Source organism: Molothrus ater, chromosome 4, assembly GCF_012460135.2.
Source record: "Molothrus ater isolate BHLD 08-10-18 breed brown headed cowbird chromosome 4, BPBGC_Mater_1.1, whole genome shotgun sequence".
Taxonomy (NCBI): Eukaryota; Metazoa; Chordata; class Aves; order Passeriformes; family Icteridae; genus Molothrus; species Molothrus ater.
The window spans coordinates 72313807-72329915 of NC_050481.2; the positions used below are offsets into that span (position 1 = coordinate 72313807).

General features: G+C 51.4%; 1 protein-coding gene across 4 annotated transcripts in view; it reads left to right on the plus strand.

The window, feature by feature from the left end:
- The window catches only part of EXOC6B (exocyst complex component 6B), a 310416-nt gene that overhangs the window by 234980 nt on the left and 59327 nt on the right, over nt 1-16109 (plus strand). For all 4 annotated transcript variants that reach the window (XM_036382126.1, XM_036382128.1, XM_036382125.1 and 1 more), the window contains one exon: nt 4990-5063. In XM_036382126.1, the coding sequence (XP_036238019.1) occupies nt 4990-5063 (74 nt within the window). The remainder of the gene's footprint in view (nt 1-4989; nt 5064-16109) is intronic.

Here is a 16109-nt window from a genome sequence, read left to right on the forward strand (position 1 = left end):
AGCCTTCCAAGGCTTTATCCAAGGAGATCCCATTACTTTGCTTTCCTAGGCAGCCTTCTAAGGCTTTATCCGAGGAGTTCCCATCACTTGGCCTTTCCAGGACAGCCTTCCAAGGCTTTATCCAAGGAAGAAGACTTCAAGATCTCCATCCTTCCTTGAGGAATCCTCAGATGGTCGATTGCCCAGATGCTGTCTCTGGCCACGAGCAGATTGGTCCATGTTCCCTTCCCTGGGAGCTGCTTCAGCCTCCATCCCAGAGGTGCCATCACAAATCCCATGTAATTCCGAGGAGATCTTCCCCTCAGATGATGTTTTTGAGGGATGAAGTCACGTCTGGGTCCATTTTTACCTCTCAATCCATGCAAGGCCCTGTCCCCGCATGCGCAGCCGCGCCAGGGATATCTCCCTGTTGGCTGTAATTAATTAATTTACAGTGGATGTCTCTTTTCTGCCATGCCTTTGAACTCTTTATTCTTTGTCCATTGTAAAGGGCTTAACGGTTCCTGTTCCTTGATTCTTTCATCAGTGAAATGTTTTGGAAGAGAGGTTGGAGTCCCCCTGTGACCTGCCCTGGGTGGCCCAGGCCTGTAGACCTTGCAAAGACATTACTTTTTTGGCCTGAACACAAACCCCTCAAACCTTTAGCCTGGCTAAATGCTTTGTACAAACAGCCGCATACTGATCTGCTCTATTCTCCGGTGATTTTCTGCTCAAGGGGCTGCTCTGTAGGTTGCTTGCTATGTTTGCCACTTGCCTTGGTCGTGAAGACAGAACAATAAACGAATCCGACAGTACTGAGGCCAACACTGCGCTCGGTTGTTCCGAGGAAATTATCCTGAAATCTGCTTGAGGAGATTAAACCCAAGAAGAACTGGCTGTGTCTCTCCTCTAAAGCTCCGCTCTCCTCTTTGTTTGCCCTTTTTTGCTCCGAGACTTTGTTCATTCCTCCTTGAGAATGGGTTGGTGGCATTGGTATGTAAAGTGTGACCTGCGATTACAGGAGGTGCAGCTCCTTGTCCAGCAGCCCAGGGGAAACATTGCATTCATTCCTCTGCAGCTTTTCTGAGTGTCTGGGCCGAATTCCTGTTCTCCTTTCTTCTGGGATATGAAAAATATCAGCTCCTATATCATTTCTTCTTTGACACAGAGAATATCAGCTTTTACATAGTTTCTCCTTGGACACAAAGATTGTCAGCTCCTACGTTATTTCTCCTTGGACACAAAGATTATCAGCTCCTTCATTATTTCTTCTGTGACACAAAGAATATCATCAGTTCCTACATAATTTCTTCTGGGACGCAGAGAATATCAGCTTGGATGTTGTTTCACTTCTTGGATGTCAATCATAGAATCCCAGAATTGTAGGATTTGGGCTGGAAAGGACATTAAAGACCATCTCATTCCAGTCATGGGCAGGGACACCTCGTGTTAGAAGGTTCCAGAGCTTTGTTAATTCAGTGCTGATGAATATTTTCATTAGAATTGCTGTTCAGTTAAGTGTTGGTTCAATGTGTCACCATCCTAAGTTTTCAAGTCTCACTCCATAACTGTCCTGGCTTCATCCAGTAACTTCATTAGGAATTCCTTAGATTGGCTTGGGATGGAAGAGACTTTCAAGGGCCATCTCATTCAGCCATGGGCAAGGCCGCCTTTCTCTAGAAGGTTCCAGAGCATTATTAATTCAGTATTTTGGTGAAAATTGCAGCTTAAATCAGTGTTGGCTCAATGTGTGACCATCCTATATTTTGAAGGGCAGCATCATTCCATAACTCTCCCAGCATTCCTCCAGTTGGTTCCTTAGGAATCACTGACTGGTTTGGGATGGAAAAAACCTTAAAAGCCATCCAGTTCAGGATGGAAAATACCTTAAAAGCCATCCAGTTCCAATCTATCCATGGGCAGGGAAATGTGGGAAGGGACAATGGGCAGAGACAGCTAAAGGTGAGCTGCTAAGGAGCAGCCGTGTCCTGGGATGAAATCTCTCTTGAGATGAAATCTGTCTTGAGATGAAATCTCTTTTGAGGTGAAGTCTGTCTTGGGATAAAATCTGTTTTGGGATGAAATCTGCCTTGGGATGAAATCTGGCTTGGAATGGAATCTGCCTTGGGTTTCTCACAAGCAGCCAACAGCGGTGATAAATTCACCAGCCTTGTGAGAACATTCACAATCACAGGCATTTTCTCATGAGGATTTGAAGTTCATGCTTTGGGGAAGATCTTAAATTTCCCAACTCCGTGTGTGCTCCTAAATAGATGCTGAACAGCTGTGAGGCCCTTGATCCAAAATAGAAACTCGTTTTCCTCACAGTCCTTCCAGGGTTTCTTTTCCAGGATTTCTCCAAATGTAATCAGGAACATGAGGTGACCCCATCCTTGGAGGGTAGGACATCGTGGTTGGGTTCCTCAACCCAGGGACATCTCCGACCCTGAGCCACCCAGAGGAGTTTCACCTCTTGAGAAGGGGCTCAAGCACCATTTCTCACTTCCAAACATTTTTAGTTTCTCAGGTATTGTGCTTTTCCAAAGTGTTTTAGGATTGATGTGGCTTTCGGGATAATTGTTCCAGATGGGACAGTGGGGTGTAGAGGGAATGTGTAAAGATGATTTATCCCTTGCAGATCAGAGTCAGAGGGTTTGGTTGATCCTCCCTCCCTGCTGGCTCGGGCAAGCTGCAGTCAAATTTTATAGCAAACTACATTAAAATGCCTTTGCAGTCAGGATTAATTAAAACAGTTTTTGAGGGACACATGTGAAGTCACTTTGGGCTCTTTGCACCCGGAGTATTGTGGGATTGGTCAGTGGAATTGAGCAGCTCTGATCTCAGGGAATCATGGAATGGTTTGGGATGGAGGGACCCTCAAGATCATCCAGTCCCATGTTCTGCCATGGGCAGGGACACCTTCCACTGTCCCAGGGTGCTCCAAGTCCCCATGTCCAACCTAGCCTGGGACTCTTCCAGAGATCCAGGGGCAGCCACAGCTTCTTTGGGCACCCTGTGCCAGGGCCTGCCCACCCTCCCAGGGAAGGGGAAGGACTTCCTCCTGTTCATCCCTGTCCAGTCCCATCCTGTGCAAAACTCCAAAGGCACGACCATGGATTGTTCCCGCTGACTTTGGCTTGAGCTTTTTCTATCCAAAATCCAAACATGAACAGTCACGTCCATAATTTCTGTTTTTATTTGTTTATCACTCCCTTTGACTCATAACTTCAGATAAAAGCAATGATTTCCCAGCCGTGTTTGCTCCTGTCCTGCAGCGGTTGTCACTTGAGCGATCGCTGCAAAGATGAGCGATGGTTTCAATCTCAAAGCTCTTCTGGCATCTGAGACTATTAAAAAGCAGAGTCTGAGAAGTGTCCCCTGTGCCCCTGGAGGTGCCTGTGTCTGGCTTGAAGGATGTTCTCCATCCCAAGGTTTTAATGGAAGGTGGAGCAAGGGAGCTGATTAATAACCCTGCTTTGCTTCCCCGAAATGAGGCGGTTGAGGGACAGGACTGAGTCCTGGTGTTTCACTCATTAATCTCTTCTTGTTAGAGCCAAGGGGCTGCTCCGTGATTGGGCTGCTCTAGGAAAGCTTTGGAAATGGGAGAGTGATGATTTATGTTCCTGATTTTGTGGCCTTGGCTTGGAAATGGGAAAACTTTTGGGAGGACAAGTGTTCAAGGCGAAGACCACCTGACATGAAATCGCTTTGTCCATTGGTGCCTCCGATTAGTCATGGAGACAAAAGGCAAATCCTCCTTCCATATTGCCCAGCCATCCCTGATCCTCATCTTTGTGGAGCTTTAGGAGCTGTTGGAAGGTTCCTGTAGGGTGAAAACTGGGATAGATGGGCGACAATGGGCCATGCAACTGAAAAATCTGTATTAGGTGTATACTTTCCCTCCTTTCTCCCTTTTTGCCATCACACCTGGCTTCATCCCAAGAAAACATTTCATTCCTCCAGCACCTCTGGTGCCTGCAGGAGCCACACAGCTCAACCCCAGGCAGGTGCTGTCCCTCCAGCCTTTGGTGGTGTTGAGTTGTGGCCTCACAACCCAGGTCCCCTCAGCGCTGAGAGGTTGTGAGGAGGGAGGAGATGAAGCTGTAACTGCAGAGGGTGAAAATGAAGTGAAGTTGGGCAGAACCAACCTCAAAAGACACCCTGGGATGCGTGCAGGCGTCGGCTTCATGAGCATTCCCAAGGAAAAGCTGCTAAATGCCATGGGAGAACCAAGGTCCTCTAAGATGGATCCATTCAAGCCCCTTCAGCGGTTTTAGGTTCGGCTTAAAGAATGGATTAGGAGAAAAATGAACAACCAAAGTATGACATTTTGGCCAGATTAGGCTGGAAGGAGATAAATGTGGCCTTGGAAATATTCTCTTCGCTTTAGAAGCCAACGTTATTCAGTTGTCAGATGTCTTCATCCACCAGAAATAAAAATGCCACCCAACGGCCGCGGGTCTCCGCGTTTGGGCTGACCAAGAGGCGCCATCACCAGATCATGCAAATAATCTGCTGCCTGATAATTAATGACGCGGCTGGGCATATTTTTTTGATGAATGCTCATGGAGCCTGGTGACAGGCGTGAAATTAGAAAATTCCTTCAGCGCCCTAAAATATAAATAGCTTTCGGAACTGAAAAGAGTTTCACAGCTGAAGATTTTATTGTGTCGAGAGGAAAAACTTTTCCACCCCCATCCCCCCCTTTCTTCTGGGCGAGTTGTTTGTCCGTTCACAAAACAAATACTCTGAAGCCCAGTGCGGCTCATGGGAATAAATTTCAGGTCGAATTAGTACAGTTTCCTTGCTGTCAGGACGGTGGAATTAATGGTGTTTTGATGACACGAATTTTGAAGGGCGAACAAAGACGCTGAAGGGAGGGAGACATGACTCCTTAGAAGCGCGGTCCTCCTCTCCCCCAGCCTCTCTTGTCTTCCCTGTCATCCGTCTGCCAATCTCCCTGTCCATGGTTAGTTAAAGGCGCTTTTTATCCTCTTTTCTTTCCCACAGAGTTTGCCAGATCCGGCCCAGTGCCTGGGTTCCAAGGGGACACGCTGCAGTTGGCCTTCATCGACTTGAGACAAGTAAGTCTTTGTGTTTTTGTTTTTTGTTTTGCTTTTAAGATGTGTGACTGAAGACCATCAGGTCTTAAGGGAAGGGAGAGGAGGGGAAACGGCGTCAGTGATTTACGCCAGAGACCTATATTTCCCCCCTCCTCCTCCTCCTCTCGTCGCTCGAAGCCACCTCCTCGCCGAGCGCTCCTGGAGATGGTGGAGGTGAAAAGGGCTGGTGGAAGGGGGTGAGGAAGAAAGCCAGGCCTGACCCTGGCCAACGGGGCCATTGTGCTGCCCTTGGCTCCTGCCGCCGCGGCGCGGAGGGACCGCGGCCGGTGCCGAGCAGGTGCTGGGAACAGAGAGAGCAGTGATGCAGAGCCCGCCCGCCTCGGGGACCTTTGTTCCCAGAGAATGCCCACGGAGGCGTTTGTGAGGGCGGAGGAATTTGCATTCCCCTGTGTCCGTGCCCGTTTGTGTCCCCTCTCTGTGTCCCCTCTCTGTGTCCCTCGGCCACCCCCCCGTCCCGGTCCCCTCTTCCGCAGATGCTCCCCGGCCAGCAATGACAAAAGTGGCTCTTGGGGAAGATGGTTGGGGAAGGCTCCACCCATCGGTGGCCACCTCTGGAGGGGGCCCCGTTGGAGCCAAGTTGACCATAGCAGGTACTGAGGCCTTTGTGGGGCTTGGCAGCCAATTTTGGGAAAAGGGCCATTCTGGGGAGTCATTTGTTTGGGGAGAAATGGGCATTATTGATACACTAGGCCGGGGGGAAAAGTGAGGTGGTCCTGTCATCTCTTGGCACTGAAGATGGATGGGTTGGAGGGAAAGTCTGAATGAAGTAAGACTCAATGACTGATGCTTCTCTCCTATTAAAACAATCTTTTTTTGTCTGTTAAACCCCCCTGGCTTTGTCCCTGCTGCCATCATGATGCAGTGCCTCTTGTTCGTGGGGTTGACGTAGTTTGCATTCTGAAAACTTTCGGGTGCCGAGGGTATTTCTTAAATCTGCATAATCCCTTGTATCGATGATCTTGCCCCTGCCTGATTCGTGCTGGAGCTGCTTTCAACCCGCCAGGGTTTGAGAACTCCTCAGAATCCAATTGATGTGCAGGGAGCCATCTGTCATCCCACGACACTTGTGTTAACTTTAATAATATCAGGACGCCGCTTTTCGGGCCCGGGCCCACCAGGAACTGAAAAATTTGTTTGCAAAAACGGTCCCAGCAGCTCCATGGGAGAGGTGTGCGTTATCACCAGGCTGTGTTGACGCTTTTATCTTCATTAGCTCCTTGGCGCTTTATTGACTGCGGCCCTCGACGCGCCCGCAGCCTGCTGGGTGTGAGGGAATGTGGAGGCCCTGGGCCTTTTCCAAGCACCAGGCTTGGAAATGAGTGTGGGGGTTTTGGAGAGGGAACCTGGGGCTCTTGGAAGAGTGAAACGCCTGGGAATGTCTCAGTGAGGTCGAGCCAGTGAAGCGTTCGTGTGGTTCATGAGTGCAAAACGCAGCCAAAAGGGACCCAGCTCGCGTGAGGAGGAGGAGGAGCAGGAGCCTCCTCAGTCCTTCCTCCTCTATCCAATGGGTGTCCTTGGACACGGAGGTTTTGCCTTTGTTCCAGGCGTTTTGTTCTTGCATTTAAGAACATTGTTCTTGCTCCCAGGTTTTGTTCTTGCGTTTAAAAGCAGCAGCACCTCTGAATCTCAAGGCCGGGTTGGACAAGGAGCAGATCGAAGGACCCTGGGACAATGGGAACGTCCCTGCCCATGGCAGGGGTGGCACTGGGTGGGCTTTGAGATCCCTTCCCACCCAAACTGTTCCAGGATTCTGTGATCAAGCAAGGAGAAAGGGGAGATACAGGATGGGAAGTCCTGGATCTCCTGGGTAATGGATGATGATTGATGAGGGGAAAATCAAGGTGTTGTGCAGATAATGGGGAAGAGCTGACCCATCCCTGACTTATCCAGTAGCATGGAAAGGTGAGGCAGTTCCCCCTCCCTGGTCCTGTCCATAACCTGATCTGGTGGCATGTGGGAATGTGTCACCAGACCCCATCCAAGCAAGGTTCTCTGTGGCCACCGGACCCCCTCTGAACACTCCCAGCACTTCTTGTTGGACTGCAGCTCCAGCTGGGAGCAGGGAGAGGTGGGAAGGTCATGAATGAAGGTCTTTGATTGTTCTTCGACTTGTCTTGACATTTCTCTTGTTGGACTTGGCATTCTTTCTCTTTTAAGCCATGAAATTAAACTGAAGCAGGGTAGATTAAGTGGGATTTTTGGAAGGAATTGCTCTCTGTGAGGGTGGAGAAGAACTGGGATGGAGCCCAAGGCCTCCCAGAGCAGCTGTGGCTGCCCCTGATCCCTGGAAGTGTCCCAGGCCAGGTTGGACATTGAGGCTGGGATAGTGGAAAGTGTCCCTATCCATGGGAGGGGATGAAATGGGATGAGATTTAAGGTCCCTTCCAGCTCAAACCATTCCATGGTTCTGTGAAATATCACATCAGTGTTGGTTCAAATGGAATGACCCAGCTGGGTTGGAAGGAGGGAGGAGAAATGACTGGGCAAAAATTCACCAAAGTAGGGAAATTCAGGAGATTTCCCTTCCCAACATATTTCAGTAGGAGCTGTTGCAGAACATTTGTAAATCCGAGAAAATTTTCGCTGTAATGGGGGATGATTATGGGAGTGACCAAAATTAATAAAAATATGAAGTGATGGGAAAATGTGCTGACTTGGTCTGTGCCTTGGTGCAGATCCTTGTAGTGGGAAATAAACCCTAAAAAGATGTCACTGTTTAAAGGCATCAGAGTTTGTCCTTGTTCAGAGCAGCAGACTCGAGTTTTGTACATCAAAATCCTGGTTTTCCCCTTGTGCCCAATGAAATCAGGAGTAATTCCATCCTTGTCTGGAAAAGAGGAAGAGTTGAGCCCAGGCAATCAAAATCACTATTTTGAGCAGGTAGAAATGTAAAATGGGCCTTGATTTCCTATTCTGGGACAATTCTAAATCCATAAATACCCTTAATGAGGTCATAAAGGAAACCCACTCCCATCTCAATTCCTTCTGCAGGAGTGAGACTCAAATATTTCAGGTTTTACAAGGAAGGAATATTTGCTTTTCCCCCTTCCAGTTTAAACGTTGCTCTTGCACACTCAGTGCTGTATTTTAGAAATCTGAAATAAATTTAGTCCCATTTAGTCCCTTGCTGAAATTTGAATTAAGGAACTCCTGGATCTTCACCAAACACCCCTGAATATCCGAACACCACTGGGGATATCCAGGTGCTCTCAGGTCATTCCCAAGCCTGCACGTGGAATCATTCCCTGTTTTCCCCACAGCTGGAAGGGTTTTAATTTTTGGTTTTCACGGGTTTGTTGTGAGGACGTTGGTGCAAGGGGAGGGTTTTGTGCTGGTCTCTGAGGTCCCTGCAGTCCTTGGCCACGCTGATCTCTCCTAGAAGCCAGATCAGCACTCGTGGCCGCCTTCCAAGAAAAATCTGCATCCAGCCCTTGAGGAATTTCACTCTGGGCTCCGGGGAGGGAATGCACTCAGTGATGAGAGCTCCCTCCTCCCAGCCTCTCCTTCTGTCCAGTGAGTTACAAATCCTGAGCGCTGAGTTTCCTCTGCAAGTGCCAGCCTGAGCTCTGAGGCATGTTTGGACCAAGGCAGGTGGGAACCCACCTGGGCTGAGGCACCTGGGTGTCCAAGGGATGGGGACAGGGAGGTTCCACTCTTCTCCCCCCAAATTTTTCTGCTTTGCTTGATGCAAACTTGGTGGGTTTGGGTTTCAGCATCAGCTCCTCAAACCCCATCAGTGTGGGGTTAAGACAGGCAAGGTCAGGCTTAGGTGGGATCTTGGCAAGGAATTCCTGGCTGGGAGGGTGGGCAGGGGCTGGGCTGGAATTCCCAGATTTGCTGAGGCTGCCCCTGGATCCCTGGCAGTGTCCAGGTTGGACACTGGGGCTTGGATCAGCCTGGGACAGTGGGAGGTGTCCCTGCCCATGGATGGGATGGGATGGGATTTAAGATCCAACCCAAACCATTCCATGGTTCAGCTGGGAGTGGGAACCTCCCAAGGAATGGGATGAATTTAAGGTCCCATCCAACACAACCCATTCCATGACTCTGCTACTGCTTGTCAAATGGGAAGTGCTTTGCTTGTGTGTTTTCCCTGTGTTGGGATCCAGCTGTGGTTATTGTGGGATCCTGCTGGACCCCAGCCAGCTGGGAATGGGAAGTCGCCCTCCAGTGTGTTCATTTTTCTCTTATTAACCCTGATAGAGACACTTAATAAAGGAATGATCCCCTCAGGAACACAATTCCCTTCCATCCCTGCTCTGTGATGGAATCATGGAATGGTTTGGGTGGGAAGAGACCTTAAATCCCATCCCATTCCACCTCCCACCGTCCCAGGGTGCTCCAAGCCCCAGTGTCCAACCTGGCCTGGGACACTGCCAGGGATCCAGGGGCATCCCTAACCTCTCCCAGGTTTCCTCTTTCTCCTGCCCTGTGTGCAGTCCCCAGATGTTCCCGTTTTCTCCCGCCCTGCACCTTTTTATCTAAAAATAAGAACCAAACAGAGGAGCAGAGCTGCAGCGTGAGCTCATCCCTGAGCCTGACATTCCAGCAGCCTGGATTCCTGGGCTCTGTGCCTGGATTTAAGGAACCACCTGCTCCCTTGGAGGGAGCAGCCAGTGTGAGGTCACTCCGGGAGCTCCAGTGGTGCTGGAACGGTGGGCATCCAGCCTGGCTCCTTATCAAATACCAGCTGATAAATCAGGTGTTGGGAACCCCCTCTGGCTGGGTTGTTGGCTGCTCTAGGGGCACTGGGAGGCCTGGAATTGTGTCCTTGTGTCAGGCACTGGAACAGCTCCCCCAGGAATGGGCAGATTCCCGAGGCTGATGGAGCTCCAGGAGTGCTGGGACAACGCTCCCAGGGGTGCCCAGGGTGGGATTTTGGGGTGTCCCAGGCAAAGGAAGGAGTTGGACTCAATTTTGGGGGATCTCTTTCCACCCAGCACCTCCCATGAGATGTATCCCTGTCTCCTACTGCTTCCATGTGCTCCAGGATTCCATGCCCAGGTGGTGGCTGAGGAAAAGCCCTTGTGAATTTGGGCTGAAGGTCCCCTTGGTGTGACACTGGTGGTGGCTCTGGCCACCTCTCAGCTTTGTCATTTTGGTGGTGGGAAGGTGGAGCCAGTCCCTCCAATCCGTCCATGGCAGCATCCAGGACTGATGCTGGGTGGTTTCTGATGTCCTGAAGGTTCATTCCCCACCAGGCAGGGAGCTCTGGGTGGTTTTTTTAACTTGTTTTTGCATTTCACAGCTAAATGCGTCTCCCCAGCCCTGCAAAGTCAGGAGATGTTTGGGGAGCAGAGCGAAAACAAGACTTTGGGTGAGCCCAGAGCCATCCTGCTCAGCAAACTGGTTTGGCTGATCCTTCCCAGCTGGTTTTGCTGGGGGATGGAGCAGGAGCTGAGAAGCACACGGAGGGGATGATCAATTAGCCCAGCTCTCCCGCCGAGGTGTCTCCTCCCGCATGTCCCTGCTTGTGTCTCCAGGCTTTCTGCTGGGAGAGCAGCTCCCACGGCTTTGTTGCCACGTTAGTCACTGGATGCAGGAGGGCAGGGATGAAAAGGTGACTCACGAGGGGTTTTCAGCTCGTTTCAGTCGCTGCTTTTCATCTCCAAATTGTTCCCTTGGCTCCAGCCCCCCTCCCCCGCCGCCTTGCCCAGCCTCAGAGCTCGGGTTCTGAGCTGAACTCTGAATTCCAGGTCTTGGAATTCTCTCGCTCTGCTCCGGCCAAGGAGGGGTCTGAGCGCTGGGTCTTGTCCAGGGAAGCTGTGGCTGCCCCTGGATCCCTGGAAGTGTCCCAGGCCAGGCTGGACACTGGGGCTTGGATCCCCCTGAGACAGTGGGAGGTGTCCCTGTCCATCCCAGAGGGTTGGGACTGGATGATTTCCATGGTTCTCAACCCAGATTTTGAGAAGCCAGGTTGTACTTCTGGGTTTCTGCTCCCCTTCACTGTTTAGGGCCCTTTGCAGGGGACTTTTTTTGCCACGGAAAGTTGGAATTTTGCATCTTTTGAAATCTATAATCAGCACAGAATCACTTCAGGTTGGGAAGCACCTCCCAGATCATCAACCAACCATCAACCTCTGCCATTCTCCCTGTTTTCCTGCATCCTTCATTCCTGTGGATCCTGTCCTCGCTTAACAACCCTTGAATTCTTTCACCACTTTTTCTGTGGCCTCTGCCACTCTGTCCTGTCCAGCCTGGTGATCCAAACCCCTTTTCCAGCTCTGGATCCCTGCCTGCAGCTCCCAAACGTGCCAAGGGAAATGCTGAATTCCAGAACTCCGTGAATCTTTCCTGGCAAACACACCTGGAGCACTCAGGAAACAGAGGTGTGAAGACACAGGTTCCACTGTCAGCCCTAATTCCTCATTTCCCAGCAAGGAGAGAGAGGTTGGAGCTGGTTGGATCATTACCCTTAAATCCAGGATTTTGCTGTTCAGATCCTATCTCCAGGCTCTTAATTACCTCAGTGGCTCCTCTCCAAGCTCCTTACACGGACTGATATCTCCTGGATCATTTATCCAGCGTTATTAATCACCTTCATTAAGGTGGTGCCCACAGGCCATCGAAAAGCGCCCGTTTTGCTGCTTCTTGTGCAAACACGAAGCCCTGAAGAGTCTGAGGAGATAATGGAGAGCAGCAAGGGCAGGTGCCTGACTTCCAGCTGAGCTAATTACTGCTAATTAAAGGATATTTTGTTTCCTAACACCCCTGAGTGTGATGGAGGCTTCTCTAGGCATCCATCACCACATCAGCTTCCCAGAAGTTGTTATTATTGTTATAATTATTAATATTTTCACCTCCATCCTCTGTCCCACCTCTCTACTTCCAGAAACCCAAATTATCCTGGCTTTCCTGAATGCCAGGTTGCCTGGGGGGGCCAAAGCTGCAGTTAATTCCTGGTGGACCTCAGGGGTGGCTGAGTGTCCTCTCCAAGGTCACTGGCAGGAGGAAGTCAATAATTTCACCAAGACAAAGAAACCACTTGAACGTTGGATTTCTCTCTCCAGAAATGCCTGGATTTGTGTTCTCAATCCATAATTGGAATTAATTTACCTTTGGAAAGCTGTGAAGTTACGGATTTATTGAGTTAAAGGGCTGGACAATCCTTTCCAGGAAGAAATCTTCCCCAATACCCAACCTGAACCTCCCGTGGCACAACTTGAAGCCGTTTCCTCTTTTCCTTTTGCTTTTCACTTGGGAGAAGGAACATTCCCCATTAAAGTATTGTCTTCATCCTTCCCAGTCCCACCCCATGGCTCCCTAAAAACACTTGGGAGGGGTGAAGAAACAGAAAGAAGAAGGAGGAAAACCAAAATTATCAAACCCAAACCTGCAGGTGTTCAATGAGGGGCCCTTTTTGGCTTTATTTCCTGCTCCCAGAATCACCTGGTCCCTGTGCATCGGTGTTCATGTGTGACCCCCAGGTAGTGACACCAAAATGAGAGGTTTTCCCTGGAAAACCAAGTGGATCTGGGTCAAAACCCATCCCAGGGCAGCTGGGAGACATCTAAGAAGTAGCAAGAGATGTCTGGGGAGCTCTTTGGGGCCTCCTGAAGTTCAGGCTGAGCCCCAGCCTGTGGCCCTGCTCTTCCAGGCGTCCCACACCTCTGGCGCTGCTCGCCCTTCCCGGAATTCCCGTCGGGAACGCTGCTCCACGTTGGAGACCCATCAGAGATGATCTGTAAATCCCTTTTTCCTGCCCCCAGCGTGGATCCACGTGCCCAGCCATGGGCTGTTGGGCAGGCACTGCCCGGGGCGCCGGCAGGGATCCCTCGGGCTGCGGCCAGCCCGGCGCTCCAGGAAGAACATTCCAGAGCCTTGGCCAAACCACTCTGTTTCTTCCTTGTCAGGCTCAGGGCACTATTTTTTTTTTTTTTTTTTCCCTCAGTGCCCGAATCCCAACAGTGTTGGAGAAGGGCACATGGAGTGGTTTATTTGTTTTTAAATCAGTGTTAACTGCCTGACTCACAAAGGGAAGGATCCTCCAAAGTTTGGGCTGGAAATCCAAGCTGCCTCTCACTGTGCTCTGTGGAAAAGGGATGGGAAGAGGCCAGGAAACACAAAAGCAGGAGCTCAGAGCAGATTTAGAGCCTTAATTCTGATTTCTCCTGCATTGATGGGTTTAAACTGGTCTTGGTGTTGCTTTTAACCCAGCCTTTTGTGGTTCAATCCCATTAAAATCACACGGATCCCTCTCCCCTTCGGCTGCTCAGGCTCCAGAGCCATCACTCTCCATCCAGGAGGGATGCAGTGGCCTGGGGAGGACTTAAAAGTGCCTGGATGTTCCCCAGAGCCTCCAAACAAAAAAAAAAACCCAAAACCCAGAGTGCAAACACGTCCTGTTAGCACTTCTGGGCGGCGGGGAGCGCTTCCGGGGTTTCTGGGCGCTGGGAATTGTGGAGCCTGTCGACACTAGGCCCTCTGGAACAATAAAAGCAAACAAACAATCAAACCCTCTGTCACTGGGAGTCCCTCAGACAAAGGGAATAAAGGGAGGAAACGAGGAGCTGGAGAGCGAGGAGAGGGGTTTGGGACCTCCTGGTTGGGTGCTGAATTCCTTGGGATGCCGTGTGGGCAGGGCACAGGGGCGGGTGTGGGTGTCGGGGCAGGAGGTGCTGAGGTGGGAGGGACCCTTCCCACATTGATCACGGAATCAGGGAATGGTTTGGGTTGGAAGGGACCCCAAAGATCCTCTCATTCCAACCCCCAGCCATGGGCAGGGACACCTTCCACCATCCCAGGGCGCTCCAACCTGGCCTTGGACACTTCCAGGGATAGGGAGTGACTCCAGCCTGGTCTGGTGGAATTTTATGGCAGAACAAGGAGCCACTCCCAGGACTCCATGGAGAACTTCATCCCCAGGGACCTTGCACTGGGCCAGGAACGTGTTTCCATTGGGTTTTATTCCTCCAAGACTCAGCTGGAGCCTCTGGCTCCTCCTGAGCACTCTCTGGCTGCCCCCAGCCCACCCTCCCTGGAGCGGGGCCGTGCTGTGGGAACCAGGATCTCCTTCCTGAGATTCCTTCCCTGTAACTGCAGTCTCTCATCCAGCCGGGAAAACAGACACCACCGGGAGTTGCAGAGGGCCCACATTCCCTTCATCCCACAGATTGAGGTGGGACTGACAGGAGCAGAGGGGACCAGAGGTGGGTGCCCTTCACCTCCACACCCCCGGCTGGGAAACCAAACCCGCTCCGGTGATCCGGGAGCTGCCGCTCCTGGGGGATGAGGAGGAGCTGTCCATAAAGAGGCTTTTATGGAGCTGCCTTTCACTGATCCAACCTTCACCTGGTGCCGTGTGAGGTTCCCCCCGTGGGAGGGGAACAGGAGCTTCTGTTGCTGCCGTGGTGGGGCAGCGTTCCCGGGTTTCCCTGGAATGGGATCCCCCAGCCGGATCGCGGTGGGTGGCCAGGGAAGTTGTGCGGAGCTCTCGTGCCTTTGAAGCCGTAGGGAAACTTTATCCCAGTGCATCCCTGTCATTCTTCTCCTTGTGACCTCTCGAGGGCAGCTGGATCATTTCAGAGCAGGGAAACTTTAGCTCCTGGAAAACCTTGGGCTGTTCTGCCAGCCAAGGAGTCAACTTGCTGGGATAACACCATGGGATGAGGGACAGGACCACTGGGGCTCTTCCCATCGAGGTGACTTTGATTGCGAGGCCTGGGGCCCCTGTGTCCCTCAGGAACGAGGGATTAATTCCCTCCCAGACACGCAATCCCAGAGCAATCTGTTCTCGGAGTCTCCCATTGATTTTTTTTCCCGTTGGATTTGAGGAGTGCAAATATTGAGCGGCGTTTACGGAGCGCTGGACACGTGGATTAGGAGGGAAATCGATGAGATAAGGTCAGTGAGGAAGGGCAGGGGAGTGATGGGGACGAGGCAGAGGAGAGGGAGACCAACCTCTTCGTGCCTCCAGGGATGGAGAGAAACTGTGGGAATGATGGTGTGGAGCTGTGGGAGAATCCATCGGAGAGCAGACCACTTGGAATAGGTTAAGAATTGGGATTAAGGTGATTTTAATGTCGTATTCCAGCCCAGAATTCCCGGGTCACTCGAGGTGAAAGTGCTGCACATCCCACCCTTGCCAGATGTCATTTCACTGATGGGTTGACAGCAAGGTGGCACTGTATAGCCAGGAACATCACGCCGGGATCCATTCCAACCTTCCCGTTGGACTCACGGAATCACAGGATGGTTTTTCAATTAATTAGCTCCCCTCCATCCTGGGATAAAAATGGACATTTCCATTCCTGGAGGTTCTGCCGACTCCAGGGCGTGTGGGCTTGGATTAGCCACCGTTAAATGCATAAATGGGTTATTTTTAGGCTGGGTCTGCTAGGAGAGTTTCAAGGTTGGTCTGGTGAGAGTGGGAAGTTCTGTGCTCTGGCTCCAAATCCATTCCAGTGCTTAAGTGCAGATTTCCTGTAGAATTCCTATAGGAGAAAGGGTTGTCAAGCATTGGAACAAAACTCCCAAGGGCGGTGAGTGGAGTCCCCATCCGTGGGGGGATTTCAAAGCCCTGTGGATGTGGCACTCGGGGACATGGCCAGTGGTGGCCTTGGCAGTGCTGGGGAGGAGTTGGACTCGATCTTGGAGGGCTTTTCCAGCCCAGGGGAGAAATTTGACTCGATCTTGGAGGGCTTTTCCAGCCCAGGTGATCCCGTGATTGCCCAGGTGTGTCAACGCTGCTGTCGGAGACGCCCGGAGGTGTCCCAGCTGTCCACGAAGGATGAGTAGATGGGACACAGGGTTTCCAGGGATTTGTGTCCCGCTGGAGCAGCAGCTGGCAGATGCTTTTTGGTGCCTGAAATGGCGCCAGCCCCGTTGGCCGGAGGAGCAGAGCTGCTGGCTGTGAGTGACGGGTGGGTAATCGGATGTGTGTCCACATCTGTCTGTCCTGACGGCAGAGCGGAGCTGTGAGGTCACAGCGCTGCTCCCAGGGGAAGGACAGCAGCTGAGGAGGGGTTTGTGCTCCAGCTGTGCTGAGCCAGCTTCACTTCCCGGCTT